A 26,150-nucleotide genomic window follows, 5' to 3' on the forward strand; every position below is an offset into this window, starting at 1 on the left:
GCCTTGGGAATGTTGAACTGTTTAAAGGTCTTACTCACATCTGCTGCGGAGAGCGTGATCACACAGTCTTCCAGAACAGCTAGTGCTCTCGTGCATTTTTCAGTGTTATTTGCCTCAAGCGAGCCACTGGGCAACTCTTGTCACTGGGCAGCTCTCGGCTGTGCTTCCCTTTGTAGTCTGTAATGGTTTGCAAGCACTGCCACATTCGACGAGCGTCAGAGCCGGTGTAGTACGATTCGATCTTAGTCCTGTATTGACGCTTTGCCTGTTTGATGGTTCGTTGGAGGGCATAGCGGGATTTCTTATAAGCTTCCGGGTTAGAGTCCCTCTCCTTGAAAGCGGCAGCTCTAGCCTTTAGCTCAGTGCGGATGTTGCCTGTAATCCATGGCTTCTGGTTGGGGTTTGTACGTATGGTCACTGTGGGGACGACGTCATCGATGCACTTATTGATGAAGCCAATGACTGATGTGGTGTACTCCTCAATGCCATCGGAGGAATCCCGGAACATATTCCAGTCTGTGCTAGAAAAACAGTCCTGTAGCTTAGCATCTGCTTCATCTGACCACTTTTTTTATTGATCTAGTCACTGGTGCATCCTGCTTTAATTTTTGCTTGTAAGCAGGAATCAGGAGGATAGAATTATGGTCAGATTTGCCAAATGGAGGGCGAGGGAGAGCTTTGTATGCGTCTCTGTGTGTGGATTAAAGGTGGTCCAGAGTTTTTTTCCCTCTAGTTACACATTTAACATGCTGATAGAAATGTGGTAAAACAGATTTAAGTTTCCCTGCATCAAAATCCCCGGCTACTTGGAGTGCCGCCTCTGGGTGAGTGTTTTCCTGTTTGCTTATGGCGGAATACAGCTCATTGAGTGCTGTCTTAGTGCCAGCCTCTGACTGTGGTGGTTTGTAAACAGCTACGAAAAATACAGATAAACTCTCTAGGTAGGTAATGTGGTCTACAGTTTATCATGAGATACTCTACCTCAGGCGAGCAATAGCTCGAGACTTCCTTAGATATCGTGCACCAGCTGTTATTTACAAAAATACATAGTCCGCAGCCCCTTGTCTTACCAGATGCCGCTGTTCTATCCTGCCGGTACAGTGTATAACCAGCCAGCTGTATGTTGATAGTGTCGTCGTTCAGCCACGACTCCGTGAAGCATAAGATATTACAGTTTTGAATGTCCTGTTGGTAGTTTAATCTTCCGCGTAGGTTTTCTATTTTATTGTCCAAAGATTACACGTTTGCTAGCAGAATGGAAGGAAGTCTGGTTTTATTAGATCGCCTACGAATTCTCAGAAGGCAGCCCGCCCTCCGGCCCCTTTTTCTCCGCCTCCTCTTCACGCAAATCACGGGCATCTGGGCCTGTTCCTGAGAAAGCAGTATATTGTTCGCGTCGGCCTCGTCAGACTCGTTAAAGGGAAAAAGGATTCTGCCAGTCCGTGGTGAGTAATCGCAGTCCTGATGTCCAGAATTTATTTTCGGTCACATTATGTACAAAATATTTTTTTAAATAAGTTATAAATGAACAAAAAACACAATCTGTTGGCGGCACGTAAAACGTCTGCCTTTTTCTCCGGCGCCATCTTACTGACTTTGATACAGCTGTGAGCTTCTAGAGACAAGATACAAGGTACTTTATTGCCAGACAGAGGAAGTACAGGCTTTGACAAGACTCAACAAGTCCTGAAAGCGAGTCTCACCTGCACCCACTGAAGAAGTCAAATGTGAATACACATCCACACACAAACTGGCAGGGCTCTGTGTCTAAGTGCTCTGATTTGCCTGGTAGGCTCTGGTCCCAACCGACAAGAAGCAGAGTAAGGAGAGAGGACAGACGACTATGGAGGTTGGTGTGTTTTCTCCCATAGCCGTGCTGTGGCCTAGCTAGCCGTGCTGTGGCCTAGCTAGCCTGTAGTCACCTTGTGTGCTGTGTTCCTGACTGCAGTCTTTTGACCTGCGCTGTTCACCACCTCGCCAAGAGACGTGTCCAGACTGCTTCTCTCTCTTTCCTCTGTAGAGTTCACTGAGTTCTATAGGTTGTGTGCTGTAGTTCTCTCCTCTCTCCTAACATTCTACTTCTTCTTCTGTTTTCTTTCTCCCTGCTCGAAGGGGATATATTATTTATATATCACTCTAAAAAGCAGCAGCTGCCTTCATATAAAGTCACAGGCCTACCTGTAGTATTGTAGGATGTCTATGACTTTGCACCAACTGTGTGTTTGTGTTGGATTATTAGGAGCTAACAGCTGGTGAGGAGGAGCCTGGAGATACATTGAGACGCAACCTGAAGGCTCAGAGACAGAAGAGGAAGAAAAAGGTATTAAAGTTAGCATTCACTGGCTCCTAGTCCTAGCTATAATCATCACCACTTTTCTTGTTGATTAACAGTCTTAAACTTAAACCCCTCTGTTATTACATAGTAGTACTACTAGTAAAGTATTTTCTGTCTGTTTCATTAAATGGGATACAAAATGTTGACACTTGCTCCCTCTCCTAGCTTGAGAAGGCATCTACAGATGATACACCTGATGACTCAGTGGTGGAGCCCCATGATGAGACAGTGGTGGAGGTCACTGCTGTTCAACAGATCAGCCACGATGACGACAAACCAGAGAAGCCTGTCATCGTGTCCAGTCCCACTCACTCCCAGAGAGGAGGTGAGACTGTCTATCCTGCATGTCCTCTAACCTGGTCCTCCCTAGCCTATTGCTGTCAAACAGTAAATTGGCTTGACCATGAGCTATCACAGAGAGGAGTTGGTTAACAGCCCAAACAGACTGGACCACCAGGGTAGTTTCTCCCTATTCTGTCTCCCATAGGTGTTGTTTCAGACCTGTCTCTCCCCTCAGACCTGCCACCCCGGCCTCAGGCCAAACCCGCGCCCAGCTCAAGCCACTCAGAGAGCTCCACCATGAGACAGCGAATGAGAGACAAGCTGAGGGCAGCCAGGGTAAACACAGCCTCGCTCTACTCAACATTTAATTATTGATTAACTATAGAGTCTCCTAATTTTGTACGATTTCCTTATCAAAGGGTTCAGGACCAAACTTCCTGTTTAATCTCCAGAAATCGTATTGTTTGATTGAAATTGATTGAAAATGTATTGTCTCTTGTACACTTCATCAGTCCAAAGCAGAAAGTCTTCTACAGCAGGAGGCTTCCTTGGAGGTGCCAGCTAGTCGCTTGCAGAGTCTCAGAGACAGAGACACTCTCACCAGGTTTGACAGAGAGGTGAGGATCTGACTTCTACTCACTTTCTTCACTGTCTATGTGCATATAGTAGTCCAGTACCAGCATCACTGTACTGAGATAATATTTCATTGGAGAATTCATTAACCATATTTTGAAGCATGTAGTTCACTATGCTAACTAGCCTGAAAGTGAAGGTCATGATCTGCTGATGTTTTACAGACAGAGCCAGACCTCAGGGCGGGGAGAGATGACCACTCTTCTCCCCTCAACACCAAAGTCAAGTTCCGAGAGACAGTCAGGAGTGTCAGGATAGAGAGTATAGTGAGTGGCCAAACTGCTCTCCTTTGGTTCTTGTAATCTAATAGATTGTATGATTAAGGTTAAGGATTTTATCAATGTCCTCTATTTTATTGCAAATGTAGTCGGAGACAGGTTTACCCACAGCGGAGGAGGCCTACAATTTTTTCACTTTCAACTTTGACCCGGAACCCCATGAAGAGGCGGGCAAAGGTCGTAAGAGAAGGCCAAGGACAGAAGGGGAGAATGATGATGAGGAAGAGGAGGAGGAAGAGGTCGCTGAAGTGGACAGGGAACAGAAAGGCGAGAACGAGGAGCGGGTAAAACTAGCATAGATAATGAACCATTTTCAAGTCATTTAATTTGAATGCATCTCCTGAATTAATTGAAAGAAAATGTAATTGACCGAAACCCTGATTGAAAACAAGGGTAGACGTACTCCCAGAGTACAAGGGTAGACGTACTCCCAGAGTACAAGGGTAGACGTACTCCCAGAGTACAAGGGTAGACGTACTCCCAGAGTACAAGTGGCATATATTGTTGCCATGGATTGCTAATGATTGCAGCGTCTGTGTGTAATTAGCTGTAAAAGATATGGGACCCTGAGACCCTCCAAAACCAGTCAGCTAGGAACATGACAGGACAGTGTTTCTGGTCTTATATCAGCATCGATGCTGAAGGCACCGTATGTCAGATGAAAAGATTTCTCTCTTCTGTCTGTCATTTGATCTTGGTTAGAGAGAGAGGTCTGAGCCACATTGTTTTAAGACCGGTATTCCCAAACTGGGGTACGCTCAATGCCGTCTGGAGTACGCTAATTAAAAATGTGACTCACAATTTAAAAAATATAATACTTTTTCCTTCACATTTTCAAACAGTCCATTTTATATTTTCCAACGGGGCTATACATTTGGGTGAGTTTTTTTCTCTCTCGCCTGAGTAGCCTCATTTCACTGCCAAAAATAAAATTAAACTATCTAGTATTCAGCGAAATAACACAATGTTAAATACAGGTAGCCTAGTCAAATAATTAACATCCAATCACATTAAAGGTCTCTTGCGGGAATTCCACTAACATAGCTGCTGCTCATGTTGGTATCTGTACTGATGGCGCAAAAGCCATGACAGGGAGACATAGTGGAGTGGTAACGCGTGTGCAAGCAGTTTCTCCCGATGCCACTTGGGTACACTGCAGAATTCACAGAGAGGCTCTTGCTGCCAAGGGAATGCCTGCCAGCTTGAAATACGTTTTGGACACTACAGTGAAAATGGTTAACTTTGTTACAGCAAGGCCCATAAACTCTTGTGTGTAACGCTTTTACAACATACAGAAGTGCGCTGGTTATCAAGGGGCAATGTATTGACATGTTTTTTTTTTAATTGAGAGATGAGCTTAAAGTTTTCTTTACTGACCATAATTTTCACTTGTCTGACCGCTTGCATGATGACGAGTTTCTCACACGACTGGCCTATCTGGGTGATGTTTTTTCTTGCCTGAATGATCTGAATCTAGGATTACAGGGACTCTCCGCAACTATATTCAATGTGCAGGACAAAATTGAGGCTATGATTAAGAAGTTGGAGCTCTTCTCTGTCTGCATTAACAAGGACAACACACAGGTCTATCCATCGTATGATTTTTTTGTGTGTGTGCAAATGAACTCAAGCTTACGGACAACGTCAAATGTGATGTAGCGAAGCACCTGAGTGAGTTGGGTGCGCAATTACGCAGGTACTTTCCAGAAATGGATAACACAAACAACTGGATTCGTTATCCCTTTTATTTAAAAAAACAGGTAGGCTAGGTGAGAACAAGTTGTCATTTGCAACTGCGACCTGGCCAAGATAAAGCAAAGCCGTTCGACACATACAACAACAACACAGAGTTACACATGGAATAAACAAACATACAATCAATAATACAGGAGAAAAATCTATATACAGCATGTGCAAATGAGGTAGGATAAGAGAGGTAAGGCAATAAATAGGCCATGGTGGCGAAGTTATTACAATATAGCAATTAAACACTGGAATGGTAGCATGTGCAGAAGATGAATGTGCAAGTAGAGATACTGGGTTGCAAAGGAGCAAGATAAATAAATACAGTATGGGGATGAGGTAGATTGGATGGGCTATTTACAGATGAGCTATGTACAGGTGCAGTGATCTGTGAGCTGTTCTGACAGCTGGTGCTTAAAGCTATTGAGGGAGGTAAGAGTCTCCAGTTTCAGAGATTTTTGCAGTTCGTTCCAGTCATTGGCAGCAGAGAACTGGAAGGAGAGGCGGCCAAAGGAATAATTGGCTTTGGGGGTGACCAGTGAGATATACCTGCTGGAGCGCGTGCTACGTGTGGGTGCTGCTATGGTGACCAGTGATCTGAGATAAGGCGGGGCTTTACCTAGCAGAGACTTGTAGATGACCTGAAGCCAGTGGGTTTGGCGACGAGTATGAATCGAGGGCCAGCCAACGAGAGCATACAGGTCGCAGTGCTGAGTAGTATATGGGGCTTTGGTGACAAAACGGATGGCACTGTGATAGACTGCGTCCAATTTGTTGATTAGAGTGTTGGAGGCTATTTTGTAAATGACATCGCCGAAGTCGAGGATCGGTAGGATGGTCAATTTTACGAGGGTATGTTTGGCAGCATGAGTGAAAGAATCTTTGTTTGCGAAATAGGAAGCCGATTCTAGATTTAATTTTGGATTGGAGATGTTTAATGTGAGTCTGGAAGGAGAGTTTACAGTCTAACCAGACACCTAGGTATTTGTAGTTGTCCACATATTCTAAGTCAGAGCCGTCCAGAGTAGTGCTGGACGGGCGGGCAGGTGCGGGCAGTGATCGGTTGAAGAGCATGCATTTAGTTTTACTTGCATTTAAGAGCAGTTGGAAGCCATGGAACGAGAGTTGATTGGCATTGAAGCTCATCTGGTGGTTAGTTAACACAATGAAGGGCTAGAGGTATACAGAATGGTGTCGTCTGCGTAGAGGTGGATCAAAGAATCACCAGCAGCAAGAGCGACATCATTGATGTATACAGAGAAGAGAGTAGGCCCGAGAATTGAACCCTGTGGCACCCTCATATTCATGCCCTGCCTCCAGTCCACTTACCGATATCTGAACAAGAGAGCCTCATCGAAATTGCAACAAGCGGTTCTGTGAAAATTTAATTTAATCAGAAGCCACTGCCAGATTTCTAGATTGGGCTGCGCTCAGAGTATCCTACCTTGGCAAATCGCGCTGTTAAGACACTGATGCTCTTTGCAAATATATGGATATTAATGGAAATCTTTACAAATGAATACCATTTAAATGTAGATATTTTTTGCATTGGATATATTTACCATATCATATGGAGACAAACATAAACATTTTATCTTATCATAAGTATACATAATTTCCAAATTATTAAATCCTTCCAATAGAAATAAAACGAATTGAACTTTATTTTAAATGAGGTGACTCTTCACATGGGATGATTTCACTGAACAACAAAAGAAAGGGAATATTGAATGATCCAACGCATCTCCCAAAAACGTTTCAACATACTTCTGTAAAATGATAGTGTAGTTGTCTTCCTCTCAGGCTTCCATGTCTTCTCCCTGGACCTCCTCAATGTCCACCTCTTGAACATCAGACTCTGAGGCCTCATCTTCACTGTCATTTTCCAACCTTGTTGAGGATGGTTCGTTGTCAGGCTCAAAAAGCCTCAAATTTGTCCGGATGGCCACCAATTTTTCAACCCTTGTATTGGTCAGACTGTTGCGTGCTTTGGTGTGTGTTCCCAAACAAAGACCAGTTGCGCTCTGAGGCAGCTGATGTTGGTGGGATTTAGAGGATGGAGGCAACAGGGGAAAGACCCTCAGATCCACAAAGTCCCTTCCGTCATGTGGCTGATGAGATATGTTGGCACGACTGCCATATTGCATCTCCATCCCAAAGCCCTTACTTGGAAGTGTACTTTGCCAGACTGCCGAGGTGGCGAGACATGATAGTTATGACACCATAGGCCTTGTTGATCTCTGCACCAGACAGAATGCTCTTGCCAGCATACTTGGGGGTCCAACATGTACGCTGCGGCATGTATGGGCTTCAGGCAAAAGTCTTCACGCTTTTTGATGTATTTCAGAACTGCAGTTTCCTCTGCTTGGAACCACAGTGAAGTGGGCAGGGCAGTACGGATTTCTTCTCTTACATCTGCAAGCAGAGTCTGAACATCAGACAGGATGGCATTGTCTCGCTCAATCTGTGCAATGGGTACTGCTATAGGTTTCAGGAGTTTCAGTCTGCTTACCACTCTCTCACAAAATACATAATCCAGGAGGATCCTCTTGATGGGGCTGTCCATATCGGCAGACTGTGATATGGCCATTTCTTGGAGACTCCTTCCCCTCCAGGAGACTGTCAAACATGATGACAACACCACCACAACAGGTGTTGCTGGGCAGCCTCAATGTGGTGCTCTTATTCTTCTCATTTTGCTTGGTGAGGTAGATTACTGCTATAACTTGATGACCCTTCACATACCTAACCATTTCCTTGGCTTTCTTGTAGAGTGTATCCATTGTTTACAGTGCCATTATGTCCTTGAGGAGCAGATTCAATGCATGAGCAGCACAGCCAATTGGTGGGATGTAAGGGTAGGACTCCTCCACTTTAGGCCAAGCAGCCTTCATGTTCGCAGCATTGTCTGTAACCAGTGCAAATACCTTCTGTGGTCCAAGGTCATTGATGACTGCATTCAGCTCATCTGCAATGTAGAGACCGGTGTGTCTGTTGTCCCTTGTGTCTGTGCTCTTGTAGAATACTGTTTGAGGGGTGGAGATGATGTAGTTAATTATTCCTTGCCCACGAACATTCGACCACCCATCAGAGATGATTGCAATACAGTCTGCCTTCTCTATGATTTGCTTGACCTTCACTTGAACTCTGCATCCAACAAATGAGTAGATAAAGCATGTCTGGTTGGAGGGGTGTATGCTGGGCGAAGAACATTCTGAAATCTCATCCAATACACATTGCCTGTGAGCATCAGAGGTTAACCAGTTGCATACACAGCTCGAGCAAGACATTCTTCAGCATTTCTCTGACTACGTTCCTCTATTGAGTCAAAAAAACTTCTGATTCCAGGAGGACCATTAGCTGTTGCTATCGATAAGGTGTCTGATTCATCATTTTCACCTCGAATAGAAGTGAAAATGAGGGACTTTTGTCCGAGGTTGCTTGTTGTGAGCGCTGAGGGAACTTTATGCACTTGGCCAGATGATTCTGCGTCTTTGTTGCATTCTTCACATATGATTTGGCACAGTATTTGCAAATGTACACAGCTTTTCCTTCTACATTAGCTGCAGTGAAATGTCTCCACACATCAGATAGTGCATGAGGGATAGTGGCATTTTCCTCTAAAGATTAGGAAAAGAAATGTTAAAAAAACCTAAATACAATTGAATGTACAGATAAATAGTTAAGCAGTTAGATTAAACAACTCCTTTGTATGATACATTTTTAAAATGAAACATGTATGGAAACAGGTGAATTAAAACTCAGTTAGCAGGCTCAAGCAAGCTAAAACCCACATGGTAGCAAAAACTAACTAGCAGAAATTGTTATGTTAGAAATGATTTAAACACACTTTGCTGTAGGCTACTATTTACTAGTTAACAAAAAATTATTTATGTCATATAAAATACACTGCTCAAAAAAATAAAGGGAACGCTTAAACAACACAATGTAACTCCAAGTCAATCACACTTCTGTGAAATCAAACTGTCCACTTAGGAAGCAACACTGATTGACAATAAATTTCACATGCTGTTGTGCAAATGGAATAGACAAAAGGTGGAAATTATTGGCAATTAGCAAGACACCCCTGAAAACAGGAGTGATTCTGCAGGTGGTGACCACAGACCACTTCTCAGTTCCTATGCTTCCTGGCTGATGTTTTGATCACTTTTGAATGCTGGCGGTGCTCTCACTCTAGTGGTAGCATGAGATGGAGTCTACAACCCACACAAGTGGCTCAGGTAGTGCAGTTCATCCAGGATGGCACATCAATGCGAACTGTGGCAAAAAGGTTTGCTGTGTCTGTCAGCGTAGTGTCCAGAGCATGCAGGCGCTACCAGGAGACAGGCCAGTATATCAGGAGACGTGGAGGAGGCCGTAGGAGGGCAACAAACCAGCAGCAAGACCGCTACCTCTGCCTTTGAGCAGGAGGAGCACTGCCAGAGCCCTGCAAAATGACCTCCAGCAGGCCACAAATGTGCATGTGTCTGCTCAAACGGTCAGAAACAGACTCCATGAGGGTGGTATGAGGGCCCGACGTCCACAGGTGGGGTTGTGCTTACAGCCCAACACCGTGCAGGACGTTTGGCATTTGCCAGAGAACACCAAGATTGGCAAATTCGCCACTGGTGCCCTGTGCTCTTCACAGATGAAAGCAGGTTCACACTGAGCACATGAGCACATGTGACAGACGTGACAGAGTCTGGAGACGCCGTGGAGAACGTTCTGCTGCCTGCAACATCCTCCAGCATGACCGGTTTGGCGATGGGTCAGTCATGGTGTGGGGTGGCATTTCTTTGTGGGGCCGCACAGCCCTCCATGTGCTCGCCAGAGGTAGCCTGACTGCCATTAGATACCGAGATGAGATCCTCAGACCTTGTGAGACCATATGTGAGACCATATGCTGACACATGCACATTTGTGGCCTGCTGGAGGTCATTTTGCAGGGCTCTGGCAGTGCACCTCCTTGCACTAAGGCGGAGGTACCGGTCCTGCTGCTGGGTTGTTGCCCTCCTACGGCCTCCTCCACGTCTCCTGATGTACTGGCCTGTCTCCTGGTAGCGCCTGCATGCTCTGGACACTACGCTGACAGACACAGCAAACCTTTTTGCCACAGTTCGCATTGATGTGCCATCCTGGATGAACTGCACTACCTAAGCCACTTGTGTGGGTTGTAGACTCCATCTCATGCTACCACTAGAGTGAGAGCACCGCCAGCATTCAAAAGTGACCAAAACATCAGCCAGGAAGCATAGGAACTGAGAAGTGGTCTGTGGTCACCACCTGCAGAATCACTCCTGTTTTGGGGGGTGTCTTGCTAATTGCCTATAATTTCCACCTTTTGTCTATTCCATTTGCACAACAGCATGTGAAATTTAATGTCAATCAATGTTGCTTCCTAAGTGGACAGTTTGATTTCACAGAAGTGTGATTGACTTGGAGTTACATTGTGTTGTTTAAGTGTTCCCTTTATTTTTTTGAGCAGTGTATATTCACCCCACACAGTATTGTAATCAAAACTTACCAGAAAGCATGTAGTCCTTGGCTCAGACAGTGTAATAGTGTGGGCTCAATAGCATCTCATTAGTGTGCAAGATCTTGAGAATCAGCTGTACATGTGATGGAAGAGTGCACTGTGCATGCAGAGGGTTGCAATTCCATTGAATTGGGGATAGTTTAACCAAAATATGCCACAAGACAGAATTGCCTTATGTGTATCCCACAAAAAAAGGTTCACTGTTATAAGCTAACTTTTTTGATGAATTTAAGCAAAATTCGGAAATTTCCGGAAAGTTTCCGACCATTTGCAACCCTAATAGGCACAGACTGTGTGTGGAAAATTATGTAAGACTGAGACTCTCTCCAATACAACTCAACATTGCAGAGTTATGTGCGTCCTTTCAAGCACACCCTTCTCATTAACCTGTGGTGAGTTATTTCAAATTTTCAATGAACAAATAAAGTTTTATGTAAGATGGTCAAATAAAGAGCAAAATTATTGATTATTATTATTTGTGCCCTGGTCCTACAGTATAAGAACTCTTTGTCACTTCCCACAAACCGGGTTGTGACGACAACTCACACTCATTCTTATGTTTAAATGTATTGTGTGTGGCAGGCTTGCAATGATGGCAAAAAACTACATTTGATAGTGCGCTGACCCTGGAGCTAGAGGGGGTATGCAGCTGGAGGTTGAATGTTTGAAGGGGTACAGGACTATTAAAAAGTTTGGGAACCACTGATTTAACACAGCATAGGCACATCACCCCTCTCTGTGAATTACATCAGTCTGTGTCCTTGAACAACATACAGTATGTCCAAAAACATCATCCTTAATCAATTAGTCATGAATCCTGTTAATAGCTTTAACAGTTGATGTTGTTCTTTAATAACAGAGACCCCAAAGACCCTCTATGACAGTATGTTTTGCTGGTGAAGACGGCAGTTTGGCAGTATGTTTTGCCGGCGAGGACGGCAGTATGTTTTGCCGGCGAGGACGGCAGTATGGAGGTATGCTTTGTTGGTGAGGACGGCAGTATGGCTGTAGTGTTGATGCATCCTGTCCTCTGTGACCCCTCCCACCCCAGGATGAGGATGCTCCTCTAGTGAAAGATGAAGAGGATCTGTTCATTATCGACCAATCAGCACATGACTTCCTGGTGGTGAAGAGGGCAGAGTACATGGGCTATCAGAGGCGTCTTCAGAGCGAGAATGACTTCCTCTTCACCCCAAGCTTTTTGACAGGTACCCACCCCAATAAAAGCACACCTGTTATTTTGTACAGTCAGAACTATAACACCACTAGACCTGTAGTCTCAGAGCAGGTATCCACCCTACCCCAACCACACCTGTAGTGCAGCCAGACCGGTAGTCTGAAGACAGGCAACCACATCAATCTGAGGCCAGACAGAATCTTTCCTACAGCTAGGACAACAGGTTAAGGACCCCCTTGTGGAGGACAGTCAGCCAGGCTCGCTATTTAAGGGCAGATCCCCCTGAAGTCTGAACAGCAACTCTGGAGTGTCCTCGGTATGAGATAGGTGCACCAACATAGCCATTCCCAGGAGAACATACCCACACCGAAGAACAGGTACCAAACCCTAACTAACACAGCCCATCTCAACTCACATTCCTCATTATGTGTGCACGGCATATATCATTGTGTTATAAGATGGTCTCTGTGAATGTCTATGTACTCTATATATGTTGACGCTCTGTCTATTTATGCTTCAGTGCCAGCCTCCAGTAAAGTACCAGAGAACATGCAGCCCCGTTATCTGGAGGAGGAGGGGCTATACGTGGGGGAGAGGCCTCCCATATCCCTGACCAATCAGAACATCTTAGAGAACCGTGTCTTGAAACAACAGCAGGTAAAAGTGTTACTGTACCACTAGAACATGATGTGAGCTTTAGTGTTCTGATAACAAACTTACCTCCAAGTGGGCGACGTCAGCATCAATTCTGATTTAGAGACTGTTCATCTGCTCAGGGGAGGAAGTGGTTTGGGGACGACGGCAGGATCATAGCTCTGCCTGACCCCATTAAAGAGTCGTCCACCAGACCCCCTCTGTTTCACATGGAGGAAGACCTGGACCCGGCTCTGCAGACTGTCTATAGGAAGGTAAATTAAAATGGACAATATAATGAATTATATTTGAATAACAAAGACACACCTCCACTGTGCTCGCCTCATGTAATCCTTATCTATCTATAGTACTCAAACTAGTCCTATAGTACCTGACATGTTTCTGCACTGGAAAATAATCACTTGTCTGCCATATCCTCTTATCTTAATATCCATTAATAAACATCAAAGCACATTGCTCTCCACACAAACAACCTTGCAGAATGTTCAATCCCAGTGTCACTGAACTGAGAAACTGCTGCTTACCCAATACATTATTTGGAGCTTGAATATAGAGTATGCAACTCTCTTTATTTATTTTTATAGCCTGCTGCTTGGCAACATGAATTGGCGATAATATTGTTCTTGATGAGTGTGACGTTTGGAAGTAGCTCCAGCTGTCAGATGAGTTCACCAGGACAACAAAGACTGTATTATAGTAGGAGGTTAAGAGTTACAATACAACCTGTTATTACTACAATTCCTTATTACTACATGATGTCGTTTATCTTCGTTCTCTCTCTCTCGGTCTCTCTCTGTCTGTTTCTCTCTGTCTCTTGTTCTCTCTCCACACACATATGCGGATATGATTACATCAGTAGTATGATACTCTCTAGAGTTCCCGTGTTTGATTAACTCTGTTCCTTTGTGGTACAGGCGCTGAAGTCAAAGCATGCCATTCAGTACATTGCAGGAGGGGGCACGAACGGGGATTACCAGCTGGATGTGGACGTCTCAGGGCTCATCTTCTCCCATCACCCCCTCTTCAGCCGGGAGCACGTCCTAGGAGCACGCCTGGCCCAGCTCTATGACCAGCACCTCAGCAGGCAGCACAAGAACATCACGGAACACCTCACTACCAAGGTAAAGCACAGAACATATAATGACTTCTATTCTAATTCTATTTGGCACAAAGGCTATTCAGCAGTGGCACTAACTCCGACTTACCCTCAACTGACTCCTCTCCTTCTCTAGATCTAGAGATTTCTAGTGTTATTTGTTTATTCAGTAAGTAAATGATGAGTGTCTTCAATTAAAAGTCAAAGAATTGGTGGTCTAATACTGGTTTATGTCTACTGTAGCTGAATGGGTTGAGGAACGCTGTTCGGAACATGCTGGAGATCCACGGTAGGCAGGGCCTAACTCCTGTCATGCAGCAGAGGATATCTGAGTATAAGCAGGAGGTGAAGAACACTCGCAGGCTGCGGGACACTGAGCAGGAGAAGGACAGAACCCTGCTGAAGAGCATCATCAAGGTCTGGAAGGAGATCAAAGCCCTGAGGGACTTCCAGAGGTTCACCAACACACCATACAAGCTTTACCTCAGGAGGTAATGTAACACCCCATCATTTAGGACTGTGTTACTCTATTAAGATGGAAAAACATTGTCCAAAGTTACTGGTACTGTCACAATGTAGATGGCCCCTGCACTATGTGTAGTAGTGTGCTACTGGTGAACTTGTTTATATGTTGATTGTTGTGGATAATCATGTGCTTGGTGTTGATAACTGATCTGCGTGCCCCTCTGCTCCAGGGAGGAGGGGATGCGGGCTTCAGATGAGCGGGACCATGAGGCTGAGATCCAGGCTGAAGTGGATGAGCTGCAGGGGGAGATGGAGGAAGACTACCAGAAAAAGGTCACTGAGTACAAGAGACAGCAGGAGGAGTGGAAGGCCTGGAGGAGGAAACAGGTATGTTTCACCCCTAAGATTAAGTATGAGGGCCTTGAGAATCCTGGTTTATTAATATAATCTATTTTTTTATGACATACATTTTCTCACGCTCAGAAAGCCAAAGAGAAGAAGAAAAAGAAAAAAACCCAGTCTCAGGATGATGATGATGACGATGATGATGACCAGTCAGAGGGTGACACGGAGCTGGGACACTCGAAGCCAGACCCTCCTGAGGAACCAGACATGGAGGGTGTTGAGGAGCAGGTCAGAGAGAAGGCTTCTAGAATCAGAAGGAAACCAGGGGAACCCATCCTGATGCCTGAACTCACTGCATCTGGACCCATCACTCCTAATGAACAGTGTCCCAGGTACGAACAGGAACACAGTTAAAAGGATATAACACTTTCTGTCAGACATTTTCAGACCTCTAAGGGACATGGTTTCTTCTTGACGTTAGTCTAATTTTGAGGTCCAACAGAGGGGTCCAACTAGAGGGGTTCCAAAAGTCCACAGAACAGGATATCCATATTTCACTTGCATGACTGTCTGTTCTTCCCCACAGGGGCGAGTTTGCTAGAAGAGAAGATGTTGCAAAGCGCTATCTCTTCACCAAGGTTTTATATAACAACAAAGAAGTCTCCAGAACAGACAATCGCTCCCTAAATTCTGATTTCAGAGTCCATTTTGGTCAGATATTCAACCTGAAGATAGTCAACTGGCCAGAAAGTATCAAGTTGCAGGTGAAGTTATGTTGGATTTCAGTTAATGATTTTTTAAACTAAATTATTGAACTAAATCAATGATATTATCGTAATTTATCTCCATGTTATCTCTAATGAATTTCTTTCTTTCAGACACATTTAAACCTCCTGTTATTCTTGTTCTTCTGTGGGTGTGTAGGTGTTTGAGGTGTTGGGCTCATCCACCTCCCTGTTAGCAGAGGTGTTTGTGCCAGTCCCAGAATCATCAGTCCTGACGGGTAGTGCCCCCTCTGAGGAGCTGGAGTTCAGCAGCAACCTAAGGGTCATGTTTGACCACGAGGCCGTCGGCAGTGGTACACACCCATACACACACTGTGCATATTTATACTTGGACATCTCTCTTACACCCTTCTCTCTCTCTCTCTCTTTGGTCTCTCTCTGCTGTCAATTTGCCCTGTCAGACGTGCCCTTCTCCTTTGAGGCAGACGGTAGTAACCGTCAGACGCTGCTGACCTCTGGGAAGCTGTCCTGCTGTGTGTCCTGGGCTATAGGGGAGGATGATGTACCACTGGCCCCGCCCACCACTCAGTCCAAGGCCATGCACAGGTACAGTGAACCAATCCCATCCAAGTTACGTACAGTAGAAACACTAAACCTAGTAAGGTGAATTACTGCAGTCCTATTTTATATTACTGGCTACATTCATAAGTAAGTACATGTATTTCTCCCTCTTTGTCTGTGCAGTGGACTGAAACAGTTGGATGCCATCGCCTGCATTGGGGCATCTAGTCTTAATGATATGAAGAAGCTTGGGGAGTGGGCCACTGAATCTAGACTGGATCCCAATGACCCAAACAACGCAACCATCATGCAACTCCTAAAGGTGGGTGACTAGACACTACACATTACTAAGAGATCACAGGTCCATATTACCCAGCTGCCCCAGAGAGCAGGAGACTGCATTTAAATGTCTATAGAGTCCCATATATTTGACTGTTTGCATGACCTCTCTCTCTCTCTCTCTCTATCATAATTCGCTCTCTCTGTCCATAAGGTGGCCAGTAGTGGGGAGGTGACAGCTCCAGATTACTTCAGACTGGAGCAGCTGCAGGAGGAGTTCAACTTCCTGTCTGAGGAGGAAATTGAGCGGTCTCGCAGGTTCCGTCTGCTCCGACTCAGAAACCAGGAGGTGGCTGAGTTCCGTAACTATAAGTGTGTCCCTGCCCTGGAACGGGAGGTCACTGATAAGGTGTTCCAGGTAAGGTACTGTATTCTTTTATAAGATTACTATCAAGGTTTAATAAGCCCGAAAACATGTTCAACTTTATGATTTTTGTCCTTTTCAGGAATATGAGAGGAGATTGAGAGAAGGAGAAATCGTTGACACTAAGGATCACCTAGATGCACACAGAGCCCTGGTGGCCAAATACCTGCAGAAGGTGAGTAGATGTGTCGGGCAGTTAGCTTTGAATCTGGAGTCTTGTCCGTGTGGATCTGCTCATATTGATTTATTTGACTCTCTGTCTTTCAGATTAGAGAATCGGTCATCAACCGCTTCCTCATTGCCAAGCATCATTTCCTCCTGTCTGACCTGGTCCAAGAAGAGGAAGTTCCTAGTATTGGGTAAATACATTTGTGCATTTTCATACTTGTGAAATCATATCAAGGCAGAATTGTTGTGATAATATTCTTATATACTAGATAGAATATAGTCATTGTGCTTGTTTGACTCATCAGTGTATTTAGGTAGGTAGCACCACATGCTTTTGCTTTGCGTGTGTGACGAACTGGCATTTGCCCCAGTACTTGACTGGCTGTCTTTTGTATTGTATTGTTCAAATTGTTTTGCTCAAGTGTTTGTGTTTAGGTTAACGGGGATTGCAAGATGGGTTATAATCTGTCATAAAAACTGACAGGGTCTAAGTAGATCACAGAATAGATCACAGGCCAGAGGAATGAGTTTCTCTTTGGCCGGTGGGTCTCTGGAATATTTGATCTCAAACACTGCATTTCCCTGGCTGAAGAGATGTTCTCTTTTGGAGAATCTGAAAGCACATTCTTCTCTTTTTACACCACATCTGGATGTGACACTTAGCAACTAGTATCATCACATACATTTTATTATCATTATTGTTATTTTCTATGTCATATTACTTTTCATTATTTGAACATCTTTTTTTCTGTGTCCCATTTCTCTATTATGCTTTGCATTTACATATTTAGTGGTGCAGGCCCTGGGTATGTTCATAGGCCTTTTCTCCTCTTTTCCCCAACCTGTTTGTGGCTGTTAGTCTGTTTACTTTTAGTTTATTTATCATTATACTGTACACTGTTAGAAAAAAGGGTTCCAAAAGGGTTATTTGGCTGTCTCCATAGGAGAACCCTTTTTGGTTCCATGTAGAACCCTCTGTAGAAGAGTCCTACATGGAACCCAAAATGATTCTACAAAGAATCAAGAAGGGTTCTACTATGGGGACAGCTGACAAACCCTTTTAGGTTCTAGATAGCAACTTTTTTTCTGAGTGTAGCGTTAGTGTGGTATATCTGTTCTATTAGTATTTGTGTAAATCATCTCCTCACAGTAAGTAAACAGAGTATGTGGTAGTATGGTCTGTGTTTACCCTGTAAAGTGAAGGAGAATATACTCTGTCTCTGAAATGACAGCTGTTGTTTTGACCGTCAGGATACTTGGCCTGAATCTGTTCAAGCTGGCTGAACCTAAGCGGCCCCTGAAGCCTCAGAGGAAAGAGAGGAAGAAAGTGACAGCTCAGAATCTGTCTGACGGGGACATTAGATTACTTCTCAACATTATCCGGGCCTACGACATCCCCATCCGCAAGCCCCATGCCAGGTACGACCTCAGAACTTCTAGTCACATGCTGGGTATATTACATCTACAGACATCCGTAAACCTCACACAACATTTCCAGACATAAAAGAATAAGAAAGCTTTTATTTACTGCAGCAACAAGGTCATACTGGAGAGTATTATGTCTACAACATTCCTGGAATATTTTAAACTCCTAATATTTATCTTCTACCAGCAAACCTGCAGTGGCATCTAAGTCGGTCCGCTCTTTCACTGAGACGTTTACAGCAGGCCAGTCATCCCAGAGTGCCATCCAGGGCAGCGACTGGCTCCTCAACCAGGTAACACGTCTGATCTTCACCTGGATCAGTGGCTGTAACTGCAGAATATTCCTTTAATGTATGTGTATATTTGTCTGTATTAGTTTGTCTTACCTGTGTATGTGTTGTGAATCTGTGTTTTCCAGGTGCAGGTCAGGCCCTTTGTGGAGGTATCGTTCCAGCGCACGGTTCTTCAGACCACAACAGCAGACGGACCAAACCCATGCTGGAACGAGGACCTGCAACTGCCATTCAGGTGAGTGTGTGACTGGTCCATGACTGGTCTAAACTGGGACATCTCTTTGACCACACATGGTCAATTTCATGATCACATGTATGGTATTATCTATGAATGTTTGTTTAGAAGATTTGTCAAGCTTGTTTTTTTGTTCTCACCACAGTGCCCCAAATGGAGACTACAGCACTGCTAGCCTGCAGTCAGTGAAAGACGAGGTCTTCATCAACATATTTGATGCAGTCCATTATGAATTGGGAGGGGTGAGTAAGACATCACAAGAATGTGAATCAAAGGGACTTTCCATGCCCTCTGGCTCAGGAAAACATATTACACATTACAGCACAGTTAACTACATTATCCTTACACTTTCCATGTCATTATGTTTTGTCAGTTTAAATCTTTCCTCTATTTTCAGGATGGAGAGGATAGGGGGAGAGAAATCCACACACGGCTAGAGAAACACTGGCTGGGCTCTGTGAAGATTCCTTTCAGTACTATCTACTTCCAGTCCAGGGTAAGACTAACTGTCTATGACACCAGACCACTGATTGACACAGTGACTCACACTGACACAAGTAACTTACTGCTGTGGTTCTGTTGTCTGATCTGATCTGGCAGATTGATGGCACGTTTAAGGTGGACACCCCACCGGTGTTGTTGGGATACAGTAAGGAGCGCAGCCTGGCCAGTGATGGTGGCTACGACGCTGTACGCAGTCTTAGTGAAGGAGCCTTCATCACACTCTTCATCACCATAGAACCACAGCTGGTACCTGGAGAGACTGTTAGGGAGAAGGTAAGCTCAGCCTGGCAGGCTGTCTGTCTGTCCTAGCTGTCTCCAGGCTCTCTCTCTCTGTGTTTGATATGTCATAGCCTTTTTAATTTTTTTTATTTACTAAATGCATGAGTTATTAACATTCCTTCATTATTTCTTTATTCTCTGAAGTGGGGTTTACATCGATTATTTTTCTTCTTTATTTTCTTTGTCCTTTGCTGCGTTTGTTAGATGAAGGAAGTAAAGGTAACTGTTTACTGAGATATGCTATCTGCAGTAAATTGAATGACGGCATTAACATTGTGTTTTGATTAGATAGATGTTGACTACAGCACACTGACTAATGTACCCAAGCAGTCTAACTGTCCATTGTTCAGCAGTCCCACATCAACATCCCTCCTCCCTCAGTTATTAGTAGACTAGACACAAATATATCCAGACCATCTGACTCTCGCTGATCTAAGTGTACTGCTGTAGCTTTATGGTGTAGCCCCCCCCCCCCCCCACACTCCTCTGACCTGTGACTCCTGTCCCAGTTTGACAGCCAGGAGGGCGAGCGTCTACTGCTGGCGTCAGAGGTCTTTGAGAGGGACGCAGCAGTGAGTTACCCCAACCGTTCCTGCCTCACCACCGTCATCGACATCAACGGGAAGACTGTGTTTATCAGCCGTTACCTCCGCCCCCTCAACCCCCCGCAGGAGCTGCTCGACGCCTTCCCCAACAGCCCCCAGGAGGCCACGGTCAGTCAGGTCTCCGCTGAGACAACAGAAACAGTCACTACTGATAATGGAGCCTCAGTCTGATTGCTGAGTTATAGCACTCTCAAGCTTTGACTGTTGCTTGATTTCATACCTGTGTCTCCCTCTCCTTCCCTCTCAAGGAGCTGATAGCTCGGTATGTTTCTCTCATCCCCTCTATGCCTGATAGCGTCTCATTTGCTGGTGTCTGTGACCTGTGGAGCACCTGTGACGTGAGACACATATTCAGAGACTCTGATTGTAGATTCCAATAGTCTTAGTGGAGGGCGGGCTCTGAGTAACTCCGGGTTTCCTTTTCCTGTTTGTAGCAATTTCTGACCCTGCTGGCGGGCGACGAGGAGGAACATGCTGTACTGCTCTGTAATTACTTCCTGTCTATGGGCAAGAAGGCTTGGCTCATCATCGGCAGCGCCATTCCTGAGGTGAGCAACACAAAGCTGGATAACTAGACTTCAATCAAGTACAGGCTTAACTGAATGACAATAGAGACAAAATCTAATAAGGAATTTTATTGAATAGTTAGGGGTAGGCCTTGTCTCCAAGGAATAGAGCCAGATGCTGGCATTCAACATTGGTTGAAAGGAAAGTGATTGTGACACTATGACACTACCCTATAAATACATGCCATGCTGATGACTTAACATTATGACACTACCCTATAAATACCTGCCATGCTGATGACTTAACATTATGACACTACCCTATAAATACATGCCATGCTGATGACTTAACATTATGACACTACCCTATAAATACATGCCATGCTGATGACTTAACATTATGACACTACCCTATAAATACCTGCCATGCTGATAAGGTAACATTATGACACTACTCTATAAATACCTGCCATGCTGATGAGGTCACATTATGACACTACCCTATAAATATCTGCCATGCTGATGAGGTCACATTATGACACTACCCTATAAATATCTGCCATGCTGATGAGGTCACATTATGACACTACCCTATAAATATCTGCCATGCTGATGAGGTCACATTATGACACTACCCTATAAATATCTGCCATGCTGATGAGGTCACATTATGACACTACCCTATAAATATCTGCCATGCTGATGAGGTCACATTATGACACTACCCTATAAATATCTGCCATGCTGATGAGGTCACATTATGACACTACCCTATAAATATCTGCCATGCTGATGAGGTCACATTATGACACTACCCTATAAATATCTGCCATGCTGATGAGGTCACATTATGACACTACCCTATAAATATCTGCCATGCTGATGAGGTAACATTATGACACTACTCTATAAATATCTGCCATGCTGATGAGGTAACATTATAGACACTACCCTATAAATACCTGCCATGCTGATGAGGTAACATTATGACACTACTCTATAAATACCTGCCATGCTGATGAGGTAACATTATGACACTACCCTATAAATACCTGCCATGCTGATGAGGTAACATTATAGACACTATCATAGATACCGGTACCTGCTATGCTGATGAGGTAACATTATGACACTACCATAGATACCTGCTATGCTGATGAGGTAACATTGACACTACCCTAAAAATACCTGCTATACTGATGAGATAGGAAGCGATGTGAATTAGGAGTTGACTAGATGAAAAGTGACGATCCATTTAGACCAGCCTTACTGATTGAATTTCCTTAACTACATTAGTCCAAAACAAATGTAAAGAACTGCATACTAGTTAAGACTGATGACCAACCTTGACTTGTTTTACAGTTAGGGGAGAGTGGGTAAGTTGACCCACCTGTTTCTAGGAAACCATACACAAAATTCAAAATTTGGCCAAATATTTAGGAAGAGGTCATTTCATATAGTCTGTGAAGGAAGAAACCACATGGAAAAAGTGGTCCAAAAAACAGATTTTCACCAACACAAATGAATGTATTGTGTTAAGAGGTTTCATGATGCTTGTATCTAAACCCAAGTAATAATTTAAAGAGTGTTCTATATAATCAGTTGGTCTCTAAGCTTCAAAATGAGCTCCCAAACCTAGCATGAAAGTGCATCACTGTACCTGTGTGAGCTAATATAGTCAAAATGTTTGCCATGGGGTAAGTTGAGCAAATTGAACTGTTTTCATCCCAGGTGTAATGCAAGGCATTATTCCTGGGATATGAGGTAACAACAAGGCCTGGCCTATGTTAAAACTGTTTGTTAGGTGTTAGTCTGTTTTTAAAATATGCTTAAAATTATTAAAAGACGACGATTGTGTTGAATTGTGTTTTGGAAAATAAAGATAGACATGGTTTTAAAAGGTAGTGGTAATATTCCATTCAGCACAGACATTTGTAGGCGGCTCAACCTACCCCAAACCCAGGGTAAATTGTGCCAAGAGACCGCTTTTTTGGGACAAGCTACGTTTTAAAAACTGTAATGTTTACATGAATTCTGATTTCCAGGGATACACAACATCCTGAAATATACGTAGATATCCTTGTAAGAAAGTGATGCTGAATGTAAAAAATGGTCAACTTACCTCACTCTACCATACTATAACAGCTCTGTTCTGTGGTATCTGTTTTGTGTAAACTCTTGTCACCTCTCCGTCCTAGGGACCCACAGCGTATGTGCTGACCTATGAGCAGAGTCGCTACCTCATCTGGAACCCCAGCAGTGGTCAGTACTACGGCCAGTATGACTCCTTCTGCCCTCTACAGACTGTGGGATGCCTGGTCAGTGCTGACAATGTGAGTCGGTATTCTAATCTAATTTATATGATATGACTGAAGTAAATGTTTTGTCTGACAGGTTTCTCTATATACCATATTCACTCCTTCTGACCTCTAGGTATGGTTCAACATTCAGGTGTACACCTCTCCACTGAGGATGAGTTTTGATGTCACCAAAGCCAAACTCTGGAAACCGTTCTTCTCCAGGGCCTTTCCAAACCCTGGGCTGTCCAGTGTTCAGGTGAGGCCAAGTGTGACCAGTGGCCACCACGCATGATTTATCTCTTAAGACCTAGCCTCAGTATCTCTCTGGACTTTGACCTGTACAGTGCTTACCCGTGCCTTCTGTCTTCTCTTCTCTGTTTAGCCTGAGGAGCTGGTGTATCAACGCACAGACAAGGCAGTGGCTGCAGAGCTGCAGGACAGGCAAGTCATCTAACCTAGAAAGAATTCAACACATCATCATACTGCATCACAGTACCTTCGGAAAGTATTCAGACCCCTTGAATTTTTCCAAAGTCATTCTAAAATAGATTAAATAAAGACAATTCCTCAGCAATCCCCACACAATACCCCTTAATGACAAAGCGAAAACAGGTTTTTAGAAATTTTAGCAAATGTATTAAAAATAAAAAACGACCTTATTTACATAAGTATTCAGACTCTTTGCTATGAGCTTTGAAATTGAGCTCAGGTGTATCCTGTTTCCATTAATCATCCTTGACATGTTTCTAAAACTTGATTGGAGTCCACCTGTGGTAAATTCAATTAATTGGACATGATTTGGAAAGGCACACAACTGTCTACAGTCGTGGCCAAAAGTTTTGAGGATGACACAAATATTAATTTCCACAAAGTTTGCTGCTTCAGTGTATTTAGATATTTTTGTCAGATGTTACTATGGAATACTGAAGTATAATTACAAGCATTTCATAAGTGTCAAAGGCTTTTATTGACAATTACATGAAGTTGATGCAGAGTCAATATTTGCAGTGTTGACCCTTCTTTTTCAAGACCTCTGCAATCCGCCCTGGCATGCTGTCAATTAACTTCTTGGCCACATCCTGACTGATGGCAGCCCATTCGTGCATAATCAATGCTTGGAGTTTGTCAGAATTTGTGGGTTTTTGTTTGTCCACCTGCTTCTTGAGGATTGACCACAAGTTCTCAATGGGATTAAGGTCTGGGGAGTTTCCTGGCCATGGACCAAAAATATCGATGTTTTGTTCCCCAAGCCAATTAGTTATCACTTTTGCCTTATGGCAAGGGGCTCCATCATGCTGGAAAAGGCATTGTTCGTCACCAAACTGTTCCTGAATGGTTGGGAGAAGTTGCTCACGGAGGATGTGTTGGTACCATTCTTTATTCATGGCTGTGTTCTTAGGCAAAATTGTGAGTGAGCCCACTCCCTTGGCTGAGAAGCAACCCCACACATGAATGATCTCAGGATGCTTTAGTGTTGGCATGACACAGGACTGATAGTAGCGCTCACCTTGTCTTCTCCGGACAAACTTTTTTCCGGATGCCCCAAACAATCGGAAAGGGGATTCATCAGAGAAAATGACTTTATCCCAGTCCTCAGCAGTCCAATCCCTGTACCTTTTGCAGAATATCAGTCTGTCCCTGATATTTTTCCTGGAGAGAAGTGGCTTCTTTGCTGCCCTTCTTGACACCAGGCCATCCTCCAAAAGTCTTCGCCTCAATGTGCGTGCAGATGCACTCACAACGGCCTGCTGCCATTCCTGAGCAAGCTCTGTACTGGTGGTGCCCTGATCCCGCAGCTGAATCAACTTTAGGAGATGGTCCTGGCGCTTGCTGGACTTTCTTGGGCGCCCTGAAGCCTTCTTCACAACAATTGAACCGCTCTCCTTGAAGTTCTTGATGATCCGATAAATGGTTGATTTAGGTGCAATCTTACTGGCAGCAATATCCTTGCCTGTGAAGCCCTTTTTGTGCAAAGCAATGATGATGTCACACGTTTCCTTGCAGGTAACCATGGTTGACAGAGGAAGAACAATGATTCCAAGCACCACCCTCCTTTTGAAGCTTCCAGTCTGTTATTCAAACTCAATCAGCATGACAGAGTGATCTCCAGCCTTGTCCTCATCAACGCTCACGCCTGTGTTAACGAGAGAATCACTGACATGTCAGCTGGTCCTTTTGTGGCAGGGCTGAAATGCAGTGGAAATGTTTTTTGGGGATTCAGTTCATTTGCATGGCAAAGAGGGACTTTGCAATTAATTGGAATTCATCTGATGAATCTTCATAACATTCTGGAGTATATGCAAATTGCCATCATACAAACTGAGGCAGCAGACTTTGTGAAAATTAATATTTGTGTCAATCTCAAAACTTTTGGCCACGACTGTATATAAGGTCCCACAGTTGAAAGTGCATGTCAGAGCAAAAACCAAGCCATGAGGTTGAAGGAACTGTCCATAGAGCTCCGAAACAGGATTGCGTCGAGGCACAGATCTGGGGATGGGTATCAAAAAATGTCTGCAGCATTAAAGGTCCGTAAAAACACAGCGGCCTCTATCATTCTTAAATGGAAGAAGTTTGGGACCACCAACACTCTTCCTAGAGCTGGCTGCCTGGCCAAACTGAGCAATCGGGGGAGAAGGGCCTTGGTCAGGGAGCTCTAGAGTTCCTCTGTGGAGATGGGAGAACTTTCCAGAAGGACAACCATCTCTGCAGCACTCCACCAATCAGGCCTTTATGGTAGAGGGGCCAGACTGAAGCCACTCCTCAGTAAAAGGCACATGAAAGCCCGCTTGGAGTTTGCCAAAAGGCACCCAAAGACTCTGACCATGAGAACCAAGATTCAATTCTTTGGCCTGAATGCCAAGTGTCACATCTGGAGGACACCTGGCACCATCCCTACGGTGAAGCATGGTGGTGGCAGCATCATGCTGTGGGGATGGTTTGCAGCGGCAGGGACTGGGAGACTAGTCAGGATCGAGGGAAAGATGAACGGAGCAATGTAAACCTGCTCCAGAGTGCTCAGGACCTCAGACTGGGGTGAAGGTTCACCTTCCAACAGGATAACGACCCTAAGCACACAGCCAAGACAACGCTGGAGTGGCTTCGGGTCAAGTCTCTGAATGTCCTTGAGTGGCCCAGCCAGAGCTCGGACTTGATCCCGATCTAACATTTCTGGAGAAACCTGAAAATAGCTGTGCAGCACTACTCCCCATCCAACCTGACAGAGCTTGAGAGGATCTGCAGAGAATGGGAGAAACTCCCCAAATACAGGTGTGCCAAGCTTGTAGGGTCATACCCAAGAA

The 26,150-nt window shown here is 44.4% G+C and overlaps 1 protein-coding gene across 7 annotated transcripts in view; it reads left to right on the top strand.

Annotated features, from left to right (window-relative positions):
- The window catches only part of cc2d2a (coiled-coil and C2 domain containing 2A), a 31,345-nt gene that overhangs the window by 3,714 nt on the left and 1,481 nt on the right, over positions 1 to 26,150 (top strand). For 2 of the 7 annotated variants that reach the window (XM_055944274.1, XM_055944275.1), the window contains 34 exons: positions 1,793 to 1,849; positions 2,240 to 2,320; positions 2,501 to 2,660; positions 2,853 to 2,953; positions 3,130 to 3,234; positions 3,415 to 3,516; positions 3,618 to 3,812; positions 11,859 to 12,015; positions 12,505 to 12,641; positions 12,761 to 12,892; positions 13,553 to 13,759; positions 13,978 to 14,225; positions 14,430 to 14,586; positions 14,683 to 14,936; positions 15,131 to 15,308; positions 15,469 to 15,622; positions 15,731 to 15,875; positions 16,014 to 16,152; positions 16,324 to 16,527; positions 16,616 to 16,708; positions 16,801 to 16,892; positions 17,953 to 18,120; positions 18,314 to 18,419; positions 18,545 to 18,654; positions 18,800 to 18,896; positions 19,052 to 19,150; positions 19,255 to 19,431; positions 19,642 to 19,656; positions 19,947 to 20,150; positions 20,291 to 20,380; positions 20,477 to 20,590; positions 22,747 to 22,881; positions 22,982 to 23,104; positions 23,231 to 23,289. In XM_055944274.1, the coding sequence (XP_055800249.1) occupies positions 1,793 to 1,849; positions 2,240 to 2,320; positions 2,501 to 2,660; positions 2,853 to 2,953; positions 3,130 to 3,234; positions 3,415 to 3,516; positions 3,618 to 3,812; positions 11,859 to 12,015; positions 12,505 to 12,641; positions 12,761 to 12,892; positions 13,553 to 13,759; positions 13,978 to 14,225; positions 14,430 to 14,586; positions 14,683 to 14,936; positions 15,131 to 15,308; positions 15,469 to 15,622; positions 15,731 to 15,875; positions 16,014 to 16,152; positions 16,324 to 16,527; positions 16,616 to 16,708; positions 16,801 to 16,892; positions 17,953 to 18,120; positions 18,314 to 18,419; positions 18,545 to 18,654; positions 18,800 to 18,896; positions 19,052 to 19,150; positions 19,255 to 19,431; positions 19,642 to 19,656; positions 19,947 to 20,150; positions 20,291 to 20,380; positions 20,477 to 20,590; positions 22,747 to 22,881; positions 22,982 to 23,104; positions 23,231 to 23,289 (4,595 nt within the window). Of the gene's footprint in view, positions 1 to 1,792; positions 1,850 to 2,239; positions 2,321 to 2,500; positions 2,661 to 2,852; positions 2,954 to 3,129; positions 3,235 to 3,414; positions 3,517 to 3,617; positions 3,813 to 11,858; positions 12,016 to 12,504; positions 12,642 to 12,760; positions 12,893 to 13,552; positions 13,760 to 13,977; positions 14,226 to 14,429; positions 14,587 to 14,682; positions 14,937 to 15,130; positions 15,309 to 15,468; positions 15,876 to 16,013; positions 16,153 to 16,323; positions 16,528 to 16,615; positions 16,709 to 16,800; positions 16,893 to 17,952; positions 18,121 to 18,313; positions 18,420 to 18,544; positions 18,655 to 18,799; positions 18,897 to 19,051; positions 19,151 to 19,254; positions 19,432 to 19,641; positions 19,657 to 19,946; positions 20,151 to 20,290; positions 20,381 to 20,476; positions 20,591 to 22,746; positions 22,882 to 22,981; positions 23,105 to 23,230; positions 23,290 to 26,150 lie in introns of all 7 variants that reach the window. The other 5 variants (XM_055944270.1, XM_055944271.1, XM_055944276.1 and 2 more) reach the window with 4 other exon arrangements.

The sequence above is a fragment of the Salvelinus fontinalis genome, chromosome 14 (assembly GCF_029448725.1).
Source record: "Salvelinus fontinalis isolate EN_2023a chromosome 14, ASM2944872v1, whole genome shotgun sequence".
NCBI lineage: Eukaryota > Metazoa > Chordata > Actinopteri > Salmoniformes > Salmonidae > Salvelinus > Salvelinus fontinalis.